We start from the raw sequence: 22584 nt of genomic DNA, 5'->3' as shown, positions 1-22584 counted from the left end.
TTATTTTATCTTGAAATTATGTTATGTTTTTATGGGATTTGATCATTTCAGTGTATTTTATCTCTGATTTTTCTTTTCTGTTTCAGTTGTAGCAAGTTTAATCATCCTCCATTTGTCTGGGGCAACCAAGAAAGGAACAGGTGTGTTTACTTAGAAAAATGCTAGTGGAAGACCTCGAATTATTTTGTATTTTCCTATTTTCCTCCTACTGTTAATATTCCAGAATATCTGAGCCTGTTATAATATGTATAATTGATTGGTTTGGCTAAGACAACATTTAAAAATTAATTTACTAATGGATATTATAAGAATGTCCTCTCTATTTTTAGTACAATAGAAAATTGGATGATGGCTCTTTTTAAAACTTTTTTTTTTTTTAACAGAAAAGCAAACCACCTCAGAAACACAGAAGTCAGTGCAGTGTGGAACTTGGACAAAACATGCAGAGGGAGGTATCTTTACCTCTCCCAACTATCCCAGCAAGTATCCCCCTGACCGGGAATGCATCTACATCATAGAAGGTAAGGGGAGACAGTGCCAGAGTTAAGAAAGCACTAAGCCAAAACCTGGCCATCTCTGTGCTTTGGATGAAGAATATGCGTATAGGCATTACAAAATTGATCTGGAGATCATGCGCAAAAATATCTCTTGAGTGAATCAATAACTGTAAAACCTGGAATCAGGCTAATTATTGAGATTAACTAGTAATGGGTTATGAATAAGCAAATTCTGTGCAATAAAAACAAATGAACAACTTAGGAGTTTATTTTGCAGTTGGCTTAATTGATTTAGAGTTCTCATGCAGTAGAATGGACGCATAGTTGGCACAATATTGACTAATGTGTAAGTGTGAGAAACTAGCATTTTTTTAGCTCAACAATTAGTAGAATAACTTGCATGTTACATTTCTTTAGTATTATAAATTACAAAAATCGTATTAATGTCAAAGATGAATCTATAATCACATTTTCTAAACACCAATCTGAAAGATAGTTACCTTATTTGTGTTAACAAGTGACATCTCATTTTGAAGTCAAGGTCAGGATTGTAAATTATGACCCTTTATTTCATGACTTTTTTCCAACATGAAAGATAAATGGTGTTGGAAAGAGACTTCTCTTTGGACGTTTCCCATTTACACTAACCTTGTAAACACTTTTTTTTTTTTGAGACAAAGTGAGAGTCCCCTGAGTTCCAGCGATTCTCCTGCCTCAGCCTCCCGAGTAGCTGGGATCACAGGCATACGCCACCATGCCTGGCTAATTTTTGTATTTTTGGTAGAGACGGCACTTCACGATGTTGGCCAGCTGGTCTCAAACTCATGACCTCAAGTGATCCACCGACTTTGGCCTCCCAGAGTGCTGGGATTACAGGCGTGAACCATGGCTCCCGGCCAACACCTCTCTCTTAAGTACAACGTTTAAAATGTAGAAGCATTTCATCTGGTGATGGAAGTTTTCAGTATTCCAACTGTTAGTACCTAAATAGCCTAAAACCTGGAAGCACCCACCTTCCCCACCCCCCCACACACAGGCAAGACTGTCTTAATGATAAAGATATATGCACTTTCTACTACTTATAAATGGGGACACATTTATTTGATAGATTTTTCAAAGAAGCAGGCTTTCTGTTTACCCAATTTTAAGACTCTATTTAGAAATGATTTTTTTTTTGGTAATTATTGGGCCAAAGAACTTCCCCCACCCTTACTACTTGAAGTTGAATTTTCAGCAAAGATAAACCACACTGTAAGAAGGCAAAACAATTAGCTATGCTATTAAAAGGATAACACTGAAAACCTAAGGTCTGGCAGTGCAAATTCCTTTTACAACTGATAGAAAAGGTACTCGCTACTTGCCTCATAGGACTTAACAATATTCTCTGGGGACTATGTCCCTTTCCGTAAACAATCTAAAGGGGCCCTAGGATTAGTACAAAGTAGTTTGCGACGGGGAAGCCAAAGAGAATACAGGGAAGAAGAGATGCTCACCTTCATTTCTGAAGAATGTCTAGGGAAGGCATTATTCTCTACATAGAGCAGCGTATGCGGAAGTTCAGAGCTATGATATGGTTGGGGACCTTCGTGGCGTATCCTAGGGCTTCTGCAGAATCTGAGGAAAATACAGCGGGAGGCTGAAGAGGGAAGCAGTCTCAAAGAGGTACCTGGTATTCCTTCTGTGCCCGCTGGATAAAATCTTGAACATTATGTTGGAGACAATGAGGTGCCATTGAAGTAATTTAACTTGAGGAATAATGTGAGATTTTGATGATGAAGTAACTGAAGGAAAAGAACATAAACTAAGAAACAGTTCCAAAAGTCCAAGTAAATCATAATAAATACTTATACTAAAGAAGCGGCATCAGTGATGGAGTACATGAAAGAACTGAGAGGTATTTAAGAAACTGGATCGCCAGACGCGGTGGCTCACGCCTGTAATCCCAGCACTTTAGGAGGCCGACGCGGGCGGATCACGAGGTTAGGAGATCGAGACCATTCTGGCCAATATGTTGAAACCCCGTTTCTACTAAAAACACAAAAAATTAGCCAGGCGTGGTGGCGGGCACCTGTATTCCCAGCAACTCAGGAGGCTGAGGCTGGAGAATGGCGTGAACCAGGGAGGCAGAGCTTGCAGTGAGCCGAGATCGCACCACTGCGCTCCAGCCTGGGCGACAGAGCGAGACTCCGTCTCAAAAAAAAAAAAAAAAAAAAAAAAAAGAAAAAAGGATCATGAGTGGCTGGATCAGGGGATCAGAGAATAGGGTATCCTGGGACTGTTCTAATATTTGTTGCTCGATAACTTGTTAGATAGATGGAATTGCCATCCCAGAAAAGAAATATAGACGGAAAAAATTGGTTTAAAGGAAAAATAATGTGTTTAGTTTGTGTTTATGGAGATGCTCCACAAAAAGATTGGATACATGTAGCTCTAGCTCAGTGGAGAGATAGATGTGTGCTGAAAATGTATATATGTATGTCATAAATATAGAGATTGTTGTTGAGATTGTTAGTATGAATAAAATTATCCAAGAGAATATTTGGAGCACTATTTTTCAACTGCTTCTAAAAATGCAGGTGCCTGGGCCTTTCCCCAGGAATTCTGATTTAATTGACCTTAGGTAGAGCCCCAGGCACCATTATATTGTAGTAACGTTCCATTGGAATGCCCGTGGCAACCCGGTGTCTTCATCTAAAATGAGAGAACATAAGATGTAGAATAAATTTTCCGGAAAACAACACGTAAGAGAGGGACAGAGTATGGGGAAAAAAGTAATGGAATGAGTAGGAGAAGCCAGAGAGTTAGGCAGGAGGGTCAGGTGCGCACGATGCCACAGCAGCCAGAGTGGATGGGGTCTTGAGAAGCAGGGAGTAGTCAAAGTGCCAGTTGTTAAGGCAAAGAAAAATAAGTGAAAAACAGAAATGCATCTGTTACATGAAGCAATTAAGAGTTTGTTAGTAACAACGATGAGCACTCCCATTGGCATAGTGGAGATGGGTGTTTTTTTCTCTTTTAAAGGGGCAGATTGCACATATTTAATTCTAAAATGAATATTCTGTAGAGAAAGGTAAATTTAAAATAGAAGAGAAAGAGGGATACATAAGTGGTCAGATTTCTAGAGGTATGACCCATTGTGATGAAGAATACAAGTGAGGTCCCAGTCACAAAAAAGAGGATCCCTTTTTGAATGTCAGGTGGCCTAAACATTCCCTCAAAATGGAGGAAATATTCTGTATATATGTGCACTATCCAGGTGAAAGTGCTCATAGTTCTCAGTGCGTCTGAAGATTCTCAAAGTGGTTGAGACCTCTCATGAACTAACCTCAGTGTTAGATCAAATATAACTTACAGAAATGTTAAAAGGAAGGGCAGCTGTGAAGAAAATTCTTGAAGGTGAAGCAAATTGAAGTTGAGAGAGTTAGATAGCTTCAAATAGTTTCTATGTGCCATAATCACTCATTTTTAATCTACCACAATAAGTATGTGGCAAACTTAGTTTTAAAAAGTTATTTCACCACCTTCTAAAATTCAGCTATGTAGGTTTCATTTCTGGTTGTGTGTCATTAACTTCAACATGCTGGACCAAAAGAAAATATATCGTCCACATACAATGTTGCCTACCAAAAGCCATAATGGCGGAATGTTTCCTGGGGAACATCGAGAGGTTGACTCAGCCACAGAACTTATGAAATAATAAGAGCGAAGGTATGGAGAAGTGAATTCATGTTAGATGGCCATTATTTCTTAGTAGGGGAAATTGGTGAGTGCGTGTTGACAGATGACAGATAGAGTTCTAAGTAAATTAGCTGAGGACTGTCTTCATTGCTCTATCTTTCCCTAGCCTTACATTATTTAAATTAACCTACAATCCGAAATAATTTGTGTCATCATAAAACTTGTTATACTGATTTATTGTGAAATAAACTGGTACATACGTACTATAGGATGATCATGTATGCAAGTGCTATACTTAGTACTGATACGTAAATGGGTCTAACTCCTTCAGATTTGCCTTTTTGTTTTAAGGCTGACACTTTAAGCATAAAACATGGTTAGTCATTTCTTTGGGTACTTTCAAATTTCCAAAAAAAAGAAAAGAAAAAAAAAAAACCACGTCATTGAAACTCCCTCAAATCTGTCATTATTGTGGTTACTCATTTGTTCACCTTTTTCATACAATTTAGTGATAGATAAAATATTTTTCTTGCATGAGTTATAAATGTCTCTTTTCAATGTATGAGTCTGAAACTTTTTTAGAAATTAAAGATTATTCATAAAATAATTCATTTTAAAAATGAATTGCCTTTAAACTGTTGATATTTAATTTTATACCTGGGGAGCATCAGAGTTACATTTTATTCTGTAGGTCTCCAATTTCCAAGTTATACTGTGTGTCTCAATCTTACATACATTTTTGAAAACCACGCATACCAGAGTTTACATTTTAGGTCATCATGGATGATGTTCCGTGTATATTTAAGAAGCAATGGGGTGTGGACAGCCGCCATTCTGCATAGTTGCTGACCGTAGAGGGAGCAGGCCCGACTGTGCTAAGTCTTAACTTTCAAGTGTCTACAGGGGCTTAGTCCCTGAAAAGGGCCAAGTAGCAGGGAAGCACTCAGAGGGCTTCAGGCAACAGCTGTTTACTAACCGGGATGCATATATGTTGACATTTCAGCAAATTTTATGGCCATTCTGGAGTATCCTGGCTGAATGTAAGTCTGAGATGCCAGAATTTTGGACTGTTTTGGACATACCAGGGGAAGAATGAAAGACCATTAGCAAAAGCATTCATGTGGTGCTGTATAGAGTTGCCAGCCCTATAAAGCTTTCCCTGATTCTTTAGAGAGCTGTAAAAACATTTATGAATATACACTCATTTATAATTTACTCAAAGACTTTTTTTTTTTGGAAATTTTCGATGACAAGTACTATGCTAAGCGCTGAGAAAGAAGGTGAGTGAGATATGGTTCTTGTCTTTCAAGCTCAGATTTAGAGAGGAGGCTTCTTTAAAGCAAGTCTTTCCTGTGTAAAGAGGAGATAACGTTGGGTATGTAGATATTCAAAAATGTAAGAAAATCCATGAAAGTGTGAAGGAGCTTACTTTCTTAGAAGATAAGAGATGTCTGAAGTGATCTGAGCTCAGGCTCTCTGTGAGGGGATAGGGTCCTGGATGCAGGATATTCTTAACGGATAACGTGTGTTTAATGCATTGATCACGGTCCAGCTGCTGAGGTTTAAACCTGAGAGGGATGTGATCAGGTTTGTGTTGTAGAAAAATTACTCTTAATGTCCTTATATATGCATTTGGATCTGATCTAGACACATGGCTTGGATTATTTGAAAGATTATATTTAATATAACTCTATGCCAAACAATTCTCAAGTGATTTGTGACCTTAAACCTGAGTATTCCCGGAAATATGAGAAAAGAGACAGAAAAATATTCCTTGACCTTCTAACTCCAAGTTAACAGCTTTTCATAAAAATACTGTGCTTTGTTAGTCCTGCGCAAAACGTCAAAATGGTCATCTTGTATCAGAATAATATTTTATGCAACATCATCAGTTTTAAGTTTCACTCCTTAGACATTTTTATGAAAATTGTGTCCCGTAGAATAGTATCATATGCTTTCTTTGTATTTCTATGCATATCATCCATAAAGTTTGAGAGAAGATGTACAAATAACATCTGAAATAGAATCAGAAAACATCAACCTGAAGATGTAAGAAATGACCTCCTAGACACAATCTTTCTTCTTTACAGCCGCTCCAAGACAGTGCATTGAACTTTACTTTGATGAAAAGTACTCTATTGAACCGTCTTGGGAGTGCAAATTTGATCATATTGAAGTTCGAGATGGACCTTTTGGCTTTTCTCCAATAATTGGACGTTTCTGTGGACAACAAAATCCACCTGTCATAAAATCCAGTGGAAGATTTCTATGGATTAAATTTTTTGCTGATGGAGAGCTGGAATCTATGGGATTTTCAGCTCGATACAATTTCACACCTGGTAAGTAAGTACTTAAAAAAAAAACTTTCTTTTTCTTCCTCATTTTTCTATCTTCATAGTACAAAATCTTGTGTAAGACAACATTATACTTTCTCAGAGAATGTTCCAGTTCTATTTAAAACCAAATCTACAGTGCTTTTTCTTTTCCCTACACAAATTCTGAAAGGAAAAGATGTTTTCCTTAAAACAGCCTATACTAGAGGTAAAGAGTAGTGACTCAAGGCTCTAAATGGGCATCAGCCACATCATCAAGTGGACTTTTGTTATGATGGAATGTGTAATTGGAGAGACAGTCTGTGATAAGGAAACTATACATAGGAGCTGAATAAACTTGAAAAGACAATTGTAGTATTATAACATATATCCACCAAAATGATCTTTGGGGAACTTGAATCAAAAGTTTATTTGTTCTGAAAATTACCGTGTTTCAATCAAATAGATCCTACTTTAGCAAGTAGTCTGCTCTCTTTTCGGGAAAGCAAATTCTTAAGAGTTTTGATGAAAGGAAAACTGAGACCTGTAACAGCCAAATACTCATTTACAAGGTCTTGCAGAAATTGTGTGCAATTATCAAATTATGCAATCTGTATCAATTTTCCATTTAACTCGCTAGAATTAAAAAGATCCTGTGTTGTTGCCTGGCCCACTTGATTAAGAGTTACCATTCATTACAATAAAAATAGGTTATCACATTTTTTCACTGCAAGAACACTACATGCATTAATTTAAATGGAAAAATGATTCAAATTATGTAAAGCCCATTTTTTATATAGTTTGTTTTCAGTTTGTATGTATTGTTTTATTTAAGTTAGGCAATAGCATAATTTGAAATATATGTAAAGTTGGTTGAAGTTTGTATTCCATGTTAAAGAAGTAACATCTAAATACAGCTTTGATACTCAGTTAAAAAACTAACATTTTAAAAATTATTAATATAAATTTAATGATGACTTTCATTATGACATTATGGGGTATGTTAAATCAAGTATTTACTGTAGCGTATATATTAGCTTTAAGCATTAGAAATGTTTTTAATAATATCACTAAAGGATTGTGGTTTTAATTATGCTTTGCTGATAATGGATTACTCACAGAAATCATGGGTATTTCATGTGCTACAATCGAACTAATTTGAAGTATTCCCAAAAGGTACAAATGTTAGCTTAATTTGTTTGTTCAGATTATTAGTGCTAGAGTTGTAAATGGAAAGGTAGGTATTTTTTTCTTAACTGATAATTTTGAATATAACCTGTACCTAGAGACAGTGACATACAGCATGGTCTAGGTTTCATAAGTTATATTTTCATTCTGGGTTTGGTGATCATGAAAATAATGTCTTGGATTTAAAATTGTGGTTTCACAAAGAATGTAGTGTCAGCTGTCATGCTTTATCAACATAAGCAATGCTATCCATGTTTCTGGCTCTATTTGAGATGACATAAATGGTGGCACTCAATCTGTTCTTCCAGGTTTTAAAAAGCCTTTTTGTTCCCTGGGTTTTGTTCTTTGCTTTTTGTTTCTTTAGAGCCACCATGCTGAGTTTATAGAATGAGATTTCACTGCTGCGAACAACTGAATCAGAACGGAACTCTTGGAGATTTTTCCATGAAGTAGGACAGGTTAAGGATGGGCTGAGGCTTCTGTTTTTACTCAGATCAACTAGAGCAAAACTTCTGGGGAAACCTACATTTGGCATATGAGGGAAAGCTAGGACCATAAAAAGGAGACTTGGAAAACTTACATGACAGCAAAAGTTGACATTGTGTGGCCCAAGGCCATTGCCTGAGTGACGTAACCATCTACACCTCTTCTAGAAAGAGGCAGTATTAAGGAAGCCAATTACTTATTGAAATAGGAAGTGGGAAGGGATTAGTAATAATTTAGATAGCATTTAGGGAATCTGAAGCCAGGCAAGCTATGGTTGTCATTTTGGCTTAATTTTTAGTAGTGTCATTCAACTGGTGACCTGGGGAAATTAAAGGAGGAAGAATTTCTCAAGTCAGCTTAATGATTTATGTTATAAAGCGTTGAGAGAATTGCCAGGGCTCTGCAGTGGACTCACGTTGGAGATAAAATTCCGCCTACCAATTCATCTTAGAGAGATGATGGTCTCCAGGACAGCTGCGAGGAGCTCTGAATTTGAAACCAGATCTGACTTCCAGTTCTGGCTTTTCTTTTCTTTGCATCACGTAAATTTTGAACATAGTCCTTTATATTCTCTCTCTCAATATTTTTAATTATAAAATAAAAATAATATTGAGCAACTCACAGAATAGTTTGAGACAATTAACAAATGCATATTTATGAATTTCTTGAGTGCCTGTAAGATCTCAACTATCGATAGCTGTTGTTTTTGTTAGTTTTATCATGTGCTTTTTAAAAACAAAGCATGCTTGGTACAGGTTATTGGGAAAACAAGTGTCTCAGACTTAAAAACAATTCCTGAAATTTTTAGGTGGGTGCACAAAATTCCTACCTATACTATGTCACTTTTTTTAGTCTATGAAATTTAGTTACTTTAGATGAGCCCAGATTTCCAAGTAGGAGTTGTAGTTATTTCTAATGTCAGTCATAGAAAATGTCAAGGCAGTAATAGCAGCAGAAAGGCCTGGTGGTCCCTATTATTTTAATGAATTTATCACAATCTGGAATCTAGATGTAATCTCGCAGTCTCAGAAACTTTATGTAAACACATTGAGAGTGTACCCATCTCTTAGAAATGAATCACATTTGCCAAGCTAACAGGAATGAATATACATATATACACAATATTTATACATATGTATACATACTAAATACACATATACATTTTCATTAAGAATTCTGAGTATTACAAAGTCCATTTCTTCCTGCAAGCAAACATACCTGGGTGGACAGATTATAATCAAAACACTTCAGAGTAGTATGGAATCCAGGTATTGAAGTTGAGATGTACAGCATGCATATTTCATAAATATTGAACCAAAGGTTTGATAATTCATCTTCCTAACACAGGTTGTTTCTTCCAATGGTGGTTTAGCCTCCACACAGCCATGGGTCCCGGTGTCCAGTCTCCTGGTTCCATCTTGCCTGACTGGCAAACTAATTTGTGTAGGCTTTTATCGCCAAAATTTTTTTTCTCTTTCCTTGTATCTGAGTCTATGACTTTCTTTCCTACTGAACTTAAAATAATAGCCTTTCAGTCCCAAGCTCTTGCTGTTGATAGTAGCTGTGCTTCTGAATTCCCATTTGTACGTGGGAACAGCCCAACTGGAGGTCCCGCACGGATGTGGAGGATACGGAGGCAGAGCGAGGGAGAATAGAAATGGGCTTAAAGGAGGCCCTTCTTTTTCTCCTGGCACATTTTGATGAATCCTCACTTTCTGGTTTGCTGACGGTTATTTCTACAGACTGTGTCATTACCCAGGTCCACAGTGCAGCGGTGAATCACCTAGGATTATAGTCTAGCATGCATAAGAAGGATTGTGAGATTGAGCAGTAATCAAGGAGAAATCAGCTGGTTCAAACCCTGGGTCTGCAAAGGATAAGAGTGAGGCTTGTAGAAGGGCCAGGGGGCGCAGAGCCTTGTGCGCACCCCATGGATGATGCCCTGAAGAGTTCTCTTCTTTCTGTGTACTGAGCCTCTCCTCTGCAATATGCTATCCCAGTTCAGAAAAAGAAATAAGTGCAGAATCGCCGAGAATGTTAAAAGTTACACCACGGAATATTTGATAACTCAAACAATTTAATAAAAAATAGAAGACATATCAAAAGTGTTTATTGTAATAGAATTATATTGTTTTCTCATTTAAAAAGAGTCTTTAAACAAGTTTTAAATCAAGTTTGGTATATAAAATCAAATGACTAGAAAATATGTTGTGATAAAAGCAATTTAAAACAATAACGGTTACCTCAGATAAGGGATAGCAGGAAGAGGTGAATGAGGAAGATTTGAGAGGCCAAGATGGAGTAAAAATTGACTCAACTTTATTGATAATGCTTTAATTTTTGAAAAGAATAAGATATTTTGGTATTACTTGTATAAATTATTTAACATCAAAAAACAAAAAAATAGAAAAGACTATACTTGATAATATTTAATGAATTTTTAGAAGAGGGAATACCACTTTCCATATTTCACAGACTTTTTTACTCAAACTAAGAATGCCTTTTGAGCAGAATATAACACTTCCCTGCAGCCAACTGCCTTGCCTAAATTTTCTTTGCACTTGAAAATGTAAGGAAGAAAATGTAACAGTATCTACTGTACTCCTCATTCCACTGGCATGACCCAGGCCATTCAGATGCTCTGCTCCTGGAGAAGGTGGCCCTTCCAGTCTCTTTAATGACAGGTATCTTTTGTTGGTCTCATAATTTACTTCCTCGTGGGGAGATTTTCTGTCATTTACAGACATAGAATGGGATGTTTATGGACTTTTCCTTTTTCGATGATAGTTTTCCTGTACTAGTTTTAAGGAACAAAGTTACACACATCCCACTGGAGAAATTGAAATTAAGGAATAGACCTCAAAGTACCAAATAGGTGAGGACTGAGTTAGGCATTGACATTGAAGTGAGTGGAGTTGTTAAATATATTGAAATTATTACGATATTTTGTACTTAAATAGCACCTTTCATCTGGGGAGCTCAAAGTGTTTTAGGGACTTTCTGCCCAACTCCTAGCCACCTCTCAAGCTGCGTGCTTGATGGACTTCAAAGGCAAAGGGAGAAACACACTGCACTGCAGTGATTTAAATGGAGTGTTTTAAACGGATTTCTATGCATATTAAATGAAATATATTATTAAAATAAAGTATTGTCATGGATTTAATGTTATTTCAAATATTCGGTGCAATATTTTTCCTGTTTGGATCAGAAATGTGAATATATGTGTATTAACCATTTCGAAAGTTTCTAAATTTCCTTAGCTAGATAATCAGAGTTCTGATAGGTGCTCTGGTAAGAAAGAAAAAAATCTTCGTATTATTTATTCCACAACTAAAGTTTCATTTAAATTTTGCACAAAAATATGAAAAATTAGAAAGTTTTAAAGGCTGAGATTAAAAGAAGACATTTTTCTTTTTTTTTTTTTTGACATCTCACTCTGTTGCTCAGGCTGGCGTGCAGTGGTGCGATCTTGGCTCACTGCAACCTGTGCCTCTGGGTTTCAGTGATTCTCGTGCCTCAGTCTCCCGAGTAGCTGGGATTCCAGGCATGCAACTCCACACGTGGCTGATTTTTATATTTTTGGTAGAGATGGGATTTCACCATGTTGGCCAGACCAGTCTTGAACTCCTGGCCTCAAGTGATCCGCCCACCTCAGCCCCCCAAATGCTAGGATCACAGGCGTGAGCCACCACATCCAGCTAAAAGAACTTCGATTTTTTTTTCCACATAAAAATAAAAGATTGAAAAAATTTAGGTCAGTATGTGTTGTCTTTTTAACTATGACTTGGTGCAAAAGTACTTGTGGATTTGCCATCACCTTTACCTTTAATGGCAAAACGGCAGTTACTTTTGCACCAACCTGAATGTTCTGTTTATACTACTGACTCAAAATATTCTCATTTCAGCCCTAGCAGAGGCTCTTAAATGGAAAAGGTAAGGAGCATAATCACATTTATTCTTGAGGCATATTTTTCAAGAAATGAATTTAAAAACTTGAAAATCACAGAGAATCACAGCACTGAGAAAATCACCAATGTGTGACAAGGTGCGGTGACTCATGCTTGTAATCCCAGCACTTTGGGAGGCTGAGGCGGGTGGATCACCTTAGGTCAGGAGTTTGAGACCAACCTGGCCAACATGGTGAAACTCTGTCTCTACTAAAAATACAAAAAAATTAGTCGGGCGTGGTGGCAGGCGCCTGTAATCCCAGCTACTCGGGAGACCGAGGCAAGAGAATTGCTTGAATCCGGGAGGTAGAGGTTGCAGTGAGCTGAGATCATGCCACTGCACTCCAGCCTGGGCAATAGAGCAAGACCCTGTCTCAAAAAAAAAAAAAAAAAAGAAAAAGAAAATTATCAATGTATTGATATTTTTGAATAATCAAGATATTCATGTGAAGGTGATTTCTTCCATCTCTCACTTTTCTGGCCAGTCCATGACTTGGCTGATCTTATCTGTATAATAGTGGGCTCAGGAGGAGGGATGAGGAATGAAGAGAGACAGAAGTCTTGTTTGGTCTAGGTGGGTGTTCAGGAGAAAAGCTGAGAGTGGGAGAGAAAATTTCCAGGATTAGCTCCCATCTGTGCAGAGAATACTGAAAGCAGTGGCAAAGGAAAAGGAAGATTTTTAAGAAGTTTCCCATAAAGAAAGAGTGTCTTCCGGCCGGGCACGGTGGCTCACGCCTGTAATCCCGGCACTTTGGGAAGTTGAAGCCGGCGGATCACGAGGTCAGGAGATGGAGACCATCGTGGCTAACACGGTGAAACCCTGTCTCTACTAAAAATACAGAAAAATTAGCCGGTCGTGGTGGCATGTGCCTGTAGTCCCAGCTACTCGGGAGGCTGAGGCAGGAGAATCACTTGAACCCGGGAGGCGGAGGTTACAGTGAGCCGAGATCATGCCATCGCACTCCAGCCTGGGCCACAGAGCGAGACTCCATCTCAAAAAGAAAGAAAGAAACAAACAAACAAACATGAAAAGGAAGAAAGGTGTCTTCCTCATCTTGTTTCCTGGAGAGGTGGAGAAAAGAAGAGTACTTAAGTGTGTTTATATTTATTTATCGGCTAATCGCGGGACTATGTTTTAAATAGAGTACATCTGAGATTGGAACACATGGTGTCCTAGATATATTTCCATTATTGATATATGTTTTCCTTAGATTAGAAAAGACCTTGGAATTTCTTTCCTTCAACCTTTCTACTTAAAAATCAAGAGAGCAGAGTGCTAGAGAAAATGTGTGGCCTGGGTTCATGTACTCTGTAAATATTAAATTACTACTTGTGTATCAGTTATATAAGCACGGTGCTGATACACCTTCTACAAAGTGTTGAGATTATAACTTTAATTACATCACATATTGCAAGTAATTTTAGTACGGTTATATTAAGAAATTTAATTAAGGGATAATACTATATATATCACCCACGTTTCACCATTAATTGATACATGATTTTAAAATTCATCTTCTCCATGTTGTTTGAAATGTTTTTCCACTCGCAATGTCCAAAGAAAGGATGGTTTTTCGTCTCTCCTTCTACCTCAATTGTAAAATTGTGCCTTCTCAACCCATCTGAGCCTAAAGTGCATGATTCATTTCCTGTTCTTCTCAAATACCTATTATTACTGACATAGTCTTCTGTGTGTACTGTGCTCTCATTAGTTGAAACTTGTGGCTCACATGTTAAATACTCAAGGGGAAAACTTTAGTTTATTTCTCCTAGATCTCCCACGAATTTTGTTTTCTTTCTTTCTTTTTTTTTTTTTTTTTTGAGGGAGTTTCGCTCTTGTTGCCCAGGCTGGAGTGCAGTGGTGCAATCTCAGCTCACCACAACCTCCTTCTCCCGGGTTCACATAATTCTCCTGCCTCAGCCTCCCTAGTAGCTGGGATTACAAGCATGCGCCACCACGCCAGGCTAATTTTGTATTTTTAGTAGAGACAGGGTTTCTCCACGTTGATCAGGCTGGTCTCGAACTCCCGACCTCAGGTGATCCGCCAGCCTGGGCTTCCCAAAGTGGTGGGATTACAGGCGTGAGCCACCATGCCCGGCCGATCTCCCACGAATTTTCCTGCTCCCTAACACCCAGGTTTCTTTGGGTTTTTCCTGTGATGCCGGTTCCTTTTGCTCACCTCCCACTCCATCCCTCTATTCAGGGCTGCTGATCCCAGCAGTACACAGGAAAGACACTCAGTTGCGGCACAGAAATGAGCTCGTTCCATGCACATTCAGATTCCCCAGAGCAGGGCTCCATCCAGAAGTGGGACTGTTGGCTAATCTACAAAATGCTGTTTTATGGAATGGTAGAGGCCTTGCTTGGGTCAGTCCTAAGGTTACCTCTATGTCGAATCCCATCACCAAATGACCAGCACCCACACCCCTCACTAAATTTCCCTAAATTGTATCACTTGACAAGAGAAAAACTCAAGAAACATGACAAAAACAAAACATATGAATAATTCTTACACTCAATCTCCATTTTGAACTTTCATGCATCTCAATGTCTTTAGTTACTGGGCTTCTTGGTAAAATCTCCTGAAATCTCTGACTAACATTTAACTCATTATTGTATTCAAGAAACATGCTTTTCAAATTACTAAAGCCCTGTATATTTTTCCTAAGAAAATATTGACAAGTCTATTTATTCTCCTAAACATTTCCTTTCATAACAATTTGCAGACAATTTGAGGCTTATTTTTATTTAATTATTTGAAAACTAAATCAAGGAATTATAAACAACCCATAGTGTTCTTTGTCTAGACCAAAACATTTTTCCTACTATATTTTATAATTTGCATGCCATTACAACTACTTGAGTATAACTCATGTTAATATTCTTAAAGTGAATGCACAGAAGACCTTGATTTCTACTAGGTGATATTAGCCACCTACACTTATTTAACAACTGTTTATTGATCCACTATGCTAACACTGTAGAAATATAGTATCTGCAAGACCCTAGCTTTCATACAATGAGTTCATAGTCTGTTAAAAACTAGAAGTCATGTATAGTAGCTAGATAATATACCCTCCCCACAAGATGTCTATGTCCTAATTTCTGCAATCTATGAATATGTCAAGTTCTATGGCAAAGAGATGTGAAGGTGGAAAGTTGTATTAATAACGCTAATAAGCTGACTTTAATAAAGGGAGATTATCTTGGATTATCTGGGAGGACCCAGTGTAATTACAAGGCTTTCTCAGTGTGTAACGAAGGAGGCAGTAGGGTCAGGATCGGGTGATGGGATGTAAGAAAGACTCCAGCTGCTATTGTGGGCTTTGAAGATGGATGAAGTGGCAGCAAGCCAAAGAATGTGGACAGCTTCTAGAACGGAAAAGACCAGGCATGACTTGTCTCCTGCAGCCTCCAAGGAAAGGAACACAGCCCTGCAAATGCCTTGATTTTTAGGCCAGTGAGACCCATTCAGATTTCTGACATCAGAACCAGAGATAAATTCCTGTTGTTTATTAAGGTTCTAAGTTGTGGTAATTGTTAAAGCAACAAATAAGAAACAAATACTTGATTTTATTTCCTAAAAGTGAAGTGCTACAGTAAAATAAATAAATAAAAACCTTAAAATTTGGAAATAGTTTTGGAATTAGGCAGTTGGCAAAAGCTGGAAGCATTTTGAGAAGCATGTTAGAAAAACGTCTATATTGCCTTAAACTTACTGTTAGTAGAAATATGAATCTTACTGACTCTGGCACAAGGACACAGAAGGAAGTGAGAAGCATGGTAGAGAAAACATGCATGTCTTAAAGAATACCTAAATCTTCATCAACAGACTATTTGTGGAAGTATGAAGTTTATAGGTGCTGATGACGACAGCTCAACAGAAAATGGAATATGTGTTTGGAAACCGACGGAAAGGGTATATCTGTTATGTTGAATCAGAAAGCTTAGTAGAATTATATCCTGGAGTTACATGGATAAATAAAAAAGCAGAACATTATGCAATTAACTTGGATATTTAACTTTAAGGAATTTATTGTCAATTAAAATGTAAGCCCCTTGGATGAGATTGGAAAAGCATGCCTTAGAGAATAAACTGAGCTGGACAACTTTTTGCTGATCCCCTAGAAAGATCAAAAGATCAGAGAATTCAGTCTCACAAAAGGCTCTTTGAAATGATTAGGAGTGTGACTCATAAAGCTCTTCAGTCAGTCATCTCAGCAGAATCCAAAAATAGGATGAGATTATCTAGAAAAATAAATTCTATGAAGAAAATCTTTGGCTAATGGAGTGAATCTGAGGACATACACAGGAGACACACATGGTTCTTGAGAATGTTACATCAGCATAAAGGTTGCCATCTTGAACTAAAGGAGACAGATATAAAGATTGAAATGGAAAAAGGGCGTCAGAACTTTCAAATGCCTACAAGCAAGAAACATTCTGATGTAACTATTCAGCTGCAGGTGTGCTACTGTGTCAGTAGGCTGACTCAGGAGGCAGAAACCTCAAGTCCACAGGATGGGGAGTTAAGTCCAGAAGGTAGAGCTCAAATGACAGAGTACAGTCTCAGCCCTTGAAACCAACTGGAATTTGTCAACTGTATTTCACAACTGCTTGGAACTGGTGAATTTCTTTCTTTCTTTTTTAAATTCTTCTACTTTTTCTTATTTTGAGCAGGAATATCCATAGATGTTATTGTTTGCCTGCCCTAGCATTGTGTTTTTGGAGCCGGTAACGTATTTCTTGAATTTTATGGTTCAACGATGGAGAGAAATTGTGTCTCAGAGTGGATCATGCCCAGAGCCTCACTCATACCTGATTTTAATGATGTAGATGGTGTGATGTGGGACTTTTGAGCTGATGAAATTTGGACTTTGAGTTGATGCTGTTGAGACTTTTGGGCAACATGGGATGGGTGAATTTATTTCATCTGTGGGGTTGATATGAATCTTGGTGGCCAGATTTAGGATTGGTAGGAAGAAAAATGACACATAATGGTGTCTGCATTTTAAGTCTGGAGCCTGTGAATATGTTATGTTACATGGCAAAAGGAAATTAATGTTGCCATCAAGTTGACTTGATGATAGGGACATTATCCTGGCTTTTCTGGGAGGGCTTAGTGTAATATAGGCAGCCTTCAATATGGAACAGGGAAGTAGAAGTGTCAGTGCCAGAAGGCACAATGTGAAAAAGACTCAAATTATCTCCGTTGGCTTTGAATATGGAAAGGCCCATTAGCCCTGGAATGTGGGAAGTCTCTTGATCCTGAAAAAGGCAATGGAAACATTCTCCCCTAGGGCCTGTAGTAAGGAACACAGCTCTGCTAAAACTGCGATTTTACCTCAGTGAGATACATTTCAGCCTTCATATCACTTTGAGGAGTGATACAGAATGTAAATAAACAATGTAAGGTTTTACTGGCGGGATGGATGGAGAACATAATAATTTGGGTCTACCAGTCCAAACTTTGAAAATACCTTCGTTCCAAATGCACCAAATGCAGGATACACAGTTCTCCGTTCTGGACTTTCCTACACTTAGATTAAAAATCTATATCTAGATAACTGTATGTGTATATCTTTTTATATCATCTGATTTTATATGAATGCCATTTTTATGCATAAATATGGCTAAAACCCCAACAGAATAACTTGCAATCCTTCCCAAAGATGTGCATGGGACAGTGGCATTTTTGTTTATGGCAATAATAGCTATTTGTAGAACCTGGCACTCTTTAAGTCTCTGCCTCTTCATGGCATATTTGCCTGATGCCTTTGCTTCAAAAGAGCTATGCTGTCTGTTCTCACTTGCTCAGCTGGCTCGCTTCCCACCATTCCACAGCTCTGCTGACTTGCTTGAAATTCAGCTTCAATGTGTCCTCATGGCATTTTCCCTTTCCAGCTACCTTCAGACACCTCACTTCCACTATACTACCCCAAGAATCACAGAGTGATTACACTAAAGTATGACTGTTCACAATCAGCAGGGCATGTGCCCACGAAAGAACTTTAGTTGACTTTTTAAAGCAGGAGGATATATTAGTCACAAATATGTCACTTCTCTTCAGTTTTCTATTCATCATACCCCAAATCAGAAGACTGTTCTATTCCCTGGGAACTTTTCTTCAGAAATTTGCACTTCAAAGCCCCAAGAGTTTTCTGTAAGTAATTCAGAGAGAAATGCAGTTTTACAGGTGTGATAACAAAAATCAGTGCAACCTTAAAACATTCTCTGACCTCCATTTTGCTTGCCCATGCAGTCTGAAAGGAATGCGTACTTCCTTTGGCAAATTTGGCGCGCAAACAAAGTAGAATTTGTGGAATGGTCAGTGGCTGTCCTGATGAAATAGGAAGGCACAGATGAGGGTTGCCATGGCAATGATAAGTAAGATCTAAAACAGGGAGAATTTCCATGGGCATAAAATGAACTGGCCTTTCAGAGATCTGCTGTTGTAAATAATAGGTTAACTGGTGGGAAAATTATTTCTAGCTTTTTTGCATGTGCACACGACTTTCTCCTAATAATTATCCTCAAGTAATATTTGCGTCTCAATTTTAAATAAAAAAAGATTATAAAAAATACAAATATGCTTATTTTCTGTTTATAAGTGTTTTACCTTTGACATTATTTCAATTTTGTCCATTTTATTCTTTCTTTCACTTACATAAGCAGGGGCTATGCATCTTTTTTTTTTTTTTTTGAGATGAAGTCTCACTCCATTGCCCAGGCTGGAGTGCAGTGGCATGATCTTGGCTCACTGCAACCTCCGCCTCCCAGGTTCAAGCAATTCTCCTGCCTCAGCCTCCCCAGTAGCTGGGACTACAAGAGCACGCCACCATGCCCAGCTAATTTTTTTATTTTTTTAGTAGAGACGGGGTTTCACCATATTGGCCAGGCTGGTCTTGAACTCCTGACCTCGTGATCCACCAACCTTGCCCTCCCAAGGTGCTGGGATTACAGGTGTGAGCCACAGTGCCTGGCCGCATCTCTTTTATTGACAACTCCTAGGCTGTGCCTCTTCCGTGGTCTCCTGCTTGCTCCTCTTGGCTCTGAATCAACATTGTATCTTTTGACCCAATCAGCCCCAATCTTTATTTTTTTGGTTTGCTCTCACATTTTCTGGAAAAAAAAATCCAGATACAGTTTCTATCTGAACTGTTTATGAGCCTTCAGCGTAGGAGATATGTAGTGATTATACGAATAGACAGGGCATTTAGTTTCCTGTTAAACTTGCTGGCACTGACATTTATGTTCATTGTGCTAGACTTTTCAGTCTCTAGCTTGAATTGGAAATAGCTTTCTATTCTAACAACAATGTATATATTCTCTTCTAGACTGCAAAGTAATACGCCATACGGGCCAACTCTTAATTTAAGACAATATGGTTATAAACATGTGATTTGCTCTGTTGTTTGCAGTATCTCACATTTAGTGTATGGTTTGGATGAAATATTCTTTTATACCATGTTCTAGAAAAGTTTCTCAATGGTTTGAAGTTATTTTCACTGTAACCTATACTTCCCCAGAAGGGAAAAATATTACTAATCATTTGAGGCCATACTTCACTATACACATTCCACTAAAAATAATTTTGTTTGAGTTTTGCCATTAAAATATGTTACATGATGCTCGGTTGTTTTGAGACATACCGACCAGATGCCAAATCATTGTTGTGGTCTATTTGTGTAGGTCTTCAGTTTTGCATATTTGTATAAACTTAGATTTTTAGTTTCATATAATATTAAATATTACTATCGTATATCATTTATTTTTCTATACTGTATATGTTATATATACAATAGTTGCATGAAACATAGTTAAACATGGACTACAGTGCTAGGTTGTCTGAGGTGGAATTCTGGCTCAGCCACTTTCTGGCTATGACTTTGAGAAGCAGCAATCGACTTAATCTCTCAGAGCTCCAGATTTCTCATGGGATCAGCACTTGACAGATAGCATTACGGATTTTTCTACCTAATGATACAGTCAGGCTACTTATATTACTTCACAGGTGGTCAGAGGAGATCACATTGAAACCTCTGCTTCATCATTTCACAGATTCATTCAACAACAAGTTATTAACCCATACTTGGTCATTAAATTATTACTGTACACGAAATGTTGAGATGTTAGAATGGTTGAGATGCAGCATCTGCTCTTGAGCTTACAGTGTGTTTATACCCAGTTTGGTGAGCGCCATGGCATGTGCGTAATGTGGGGTGCACCTGGAGGAGAAGTGGGTAACACTTGATGTCACGTAAGACCTGCGCTTCAGTGCTGCTTCCCACAGAGCCCTCACTGTGTCCTCAGGATGGATGAGGTGTATGACGTGCTCACGTAGCCACAGCTCCATCACACCCTTGTGAAGTGCACTGCAATCAAACATTCTTTCTCTATATGGACACCAAGCTTCCTGAAAACAAAAAAAACAAACAAAACCCAACAACCTCGGTTTACATCTTTAAATTTCCAGTGCCTCATCAGTGTTTAGCCACAACTGATGCTTAATGAAATTTACGTGAATGACTATCTAAATGAGTCAACGAATGAATAAATGAATAAAATGAAATAAAGCATGTAGAATGAGTGAGACGCCAGGTACGAAAAAATCTGTTCGTGCGTATCTGGTAGTCAAGACCATTTGAAAAGTAGGTGTGTAACTTTGAAAGGAGAGGAGGTTAGGTAAGACTGAAGTCTGATTCAGATTGCGAACAACTCTGGAAATCATGCCAGTGATTCACAGACAATTTTAGAAAGTGTGGGAAGTATATTAATGTTTTAAATTGAATAGTGATGTTTGAGACCTCCATTGGAAGAGTGCGATGTATCAGAATGTGGATGATTGAGTAGAGAGAGAATAAAGGAACAGAAAAATAAGACGATTAAAATACAATTAAAAATGATGCAATAAGAAAGTGTTAGATGCAATCTTACAGTAGTGTCTGTGACAATGTAGTGAAAGAAGAAACTTGGTATCAATAAAATTTAGTGAGATGAGGTCTGTGTGTTGAGAAAGAGAAGTAGAAATGACTGTGGCTGCTGTTCTTAGTAATTTGGTGGTTGGTTAATGTCATATATTTTGCTGGAAAAATAAAAGAATGTTCTGTTTACTTTTAAAGATGTTTCAAGAGACGTAACAATGAGATACCTTTGTGAGCATGTCAGATATTTAGAACTGAAACAGAGAATAGTGACCAGAAAAGGTGGAGAGAGGAGCTTGTTGGAGAGCTAAGTACAAAACTGCAACTACTAAGACATCCACATATTAAAATAGAACATTATATGAGTTTGAGCTAATACTCTTATCTGAGCAAATTAGAACACAATGTTGTGTATTTTGGAATTTTACATTTTATTCAGTCCTAGCCTCTTATCTTACAAACAATCTTAGCAAGTTACCAATTGGCATCAGTTTTTTGGCGGGATAGGTAGACTGACCCTAAAAATACGCTTTATATTTTAAGGTAAGGGAAGAGTTTTTCTTTTGTCCCATGCTTGCAGCTTTCTCCTACAGAGGGACGTTTTTTTCTGAATTATGGCAGTAGCTACTTTCCTGAGGCTGGTTACCAAAAAAGGAGCTTTCTTGGTCTATTTCTGAAGGGCACAAGGGTACACATGAGCTACACTGCATATGAAATGACCAGATCATATACTAATATTTGGTTTAGTAGTTCATTTTTTTTCCTGTATAACTTTGTCATGCTTCCTTTTAGGAATGGCCTCATTTATTTCTACCTACTTTTGAAAATATCATAGTATCTCTATTATCCGGATGATTTCAGATATCCTGCAAGATTTGAGGAAATATATTTGGTTCAGCTTTTAAAAAGGAGGGTGGTAGAGAAAAGAGTAACTTTTTTTCTATTCATTATTTCCTTGTCATTTAGACAATATTTGCTTCACTCCTTTATCTGTTGTTTGATTCTCTCTGCTAGGATTTACACTAATTGCAATTGCAAGCCGTAGCACAGTAAAGTTAACAATATTAATGACCATTGACTACAATTTAAATGATTGGCATAAGAACGGGTAAAATATTTTGGAAAGCATTTTTGATACATATTCCTACATGTTTACAAAAATAACTTCTTTCTTATCAAGCATGTTTGGTTTTCTTTATTAGATTAAAACATCCCCTCCCAAATTTCCCCATAAAATTTTCCAGCAGAATAATATGTGATAAATTAGGTACTCAAAATTAATTCAAGTGAAATAATGGTATAATGAGGCAGTGATTTCTGCTTTCTAAAAATGCCGTTATAAGAAATTCATCTTAATAAAAATAATGAATTATTGAGCTCTTATTATATGCCAAGTATTGTTCAAAGCACTTTGTACACATTGCTTCATTTTAGTTTATAGCATACCTATGAGGTATGCTATACCTATGAGGTGTGCTATACCTATGACGTATTATTGCCATCCTTATTTGGGATTAAAAGACTTAAAATGTTTAAATGAAGAACCCAGATTCA

The 22584-nt window shown here is 37.6% G+C and overlaps 1 protein-coding gene across 12 annotated transcripts in view; it reads left to right on the top strand.

Moving 5' to 3' along the window:
• Positions 1-22584, top strand: part of NETO1 (neuropilin and tolloid like 1) — a 129946-nt gene that overhangs the window by 2729 nt on the left and 104633 nt on the right. For all 12 annotated transcript variants that reach the window (XR_002940448.3, XR_002940449.3, XM_009434174.5 and 9 more), the window contains exons 2-4: positions 87-140; positions 384-521; positions 6263-6511. Coding sequence is in view for 10 of the 12 variants with exons in the window: in XM_009434174.5 (XP_009432449.1) it covers positions 87-140; positions 384-521; positions 6263-6511 (441 nt within the window). In the remaining 2 variants the exon portion in view is untranslated. The remainder of the gene's footprint in view (positions 1-86; positions 141-383; positions 522-6262; positions 6512-22584) is intronic.

Source organism: Pan troglodytes, chromosome 17 (assembly GCF_028858775.2).
Source record: "Pan troglodytes isolate AG18354 chromosome 17, NHGRI_mPanTro3-v2.0_pri, whole genome shotgun sequence".
Taxonomy (NCBI): domain Eukaryota; kingdom Metazoa; phylum Chordata; class Mammalia; order Primates; family Hominidae; genus Pan; species Pan troglodytes.
This window is presented reverse-complemented; position numbering and strand designations above follow the sequence as displayed.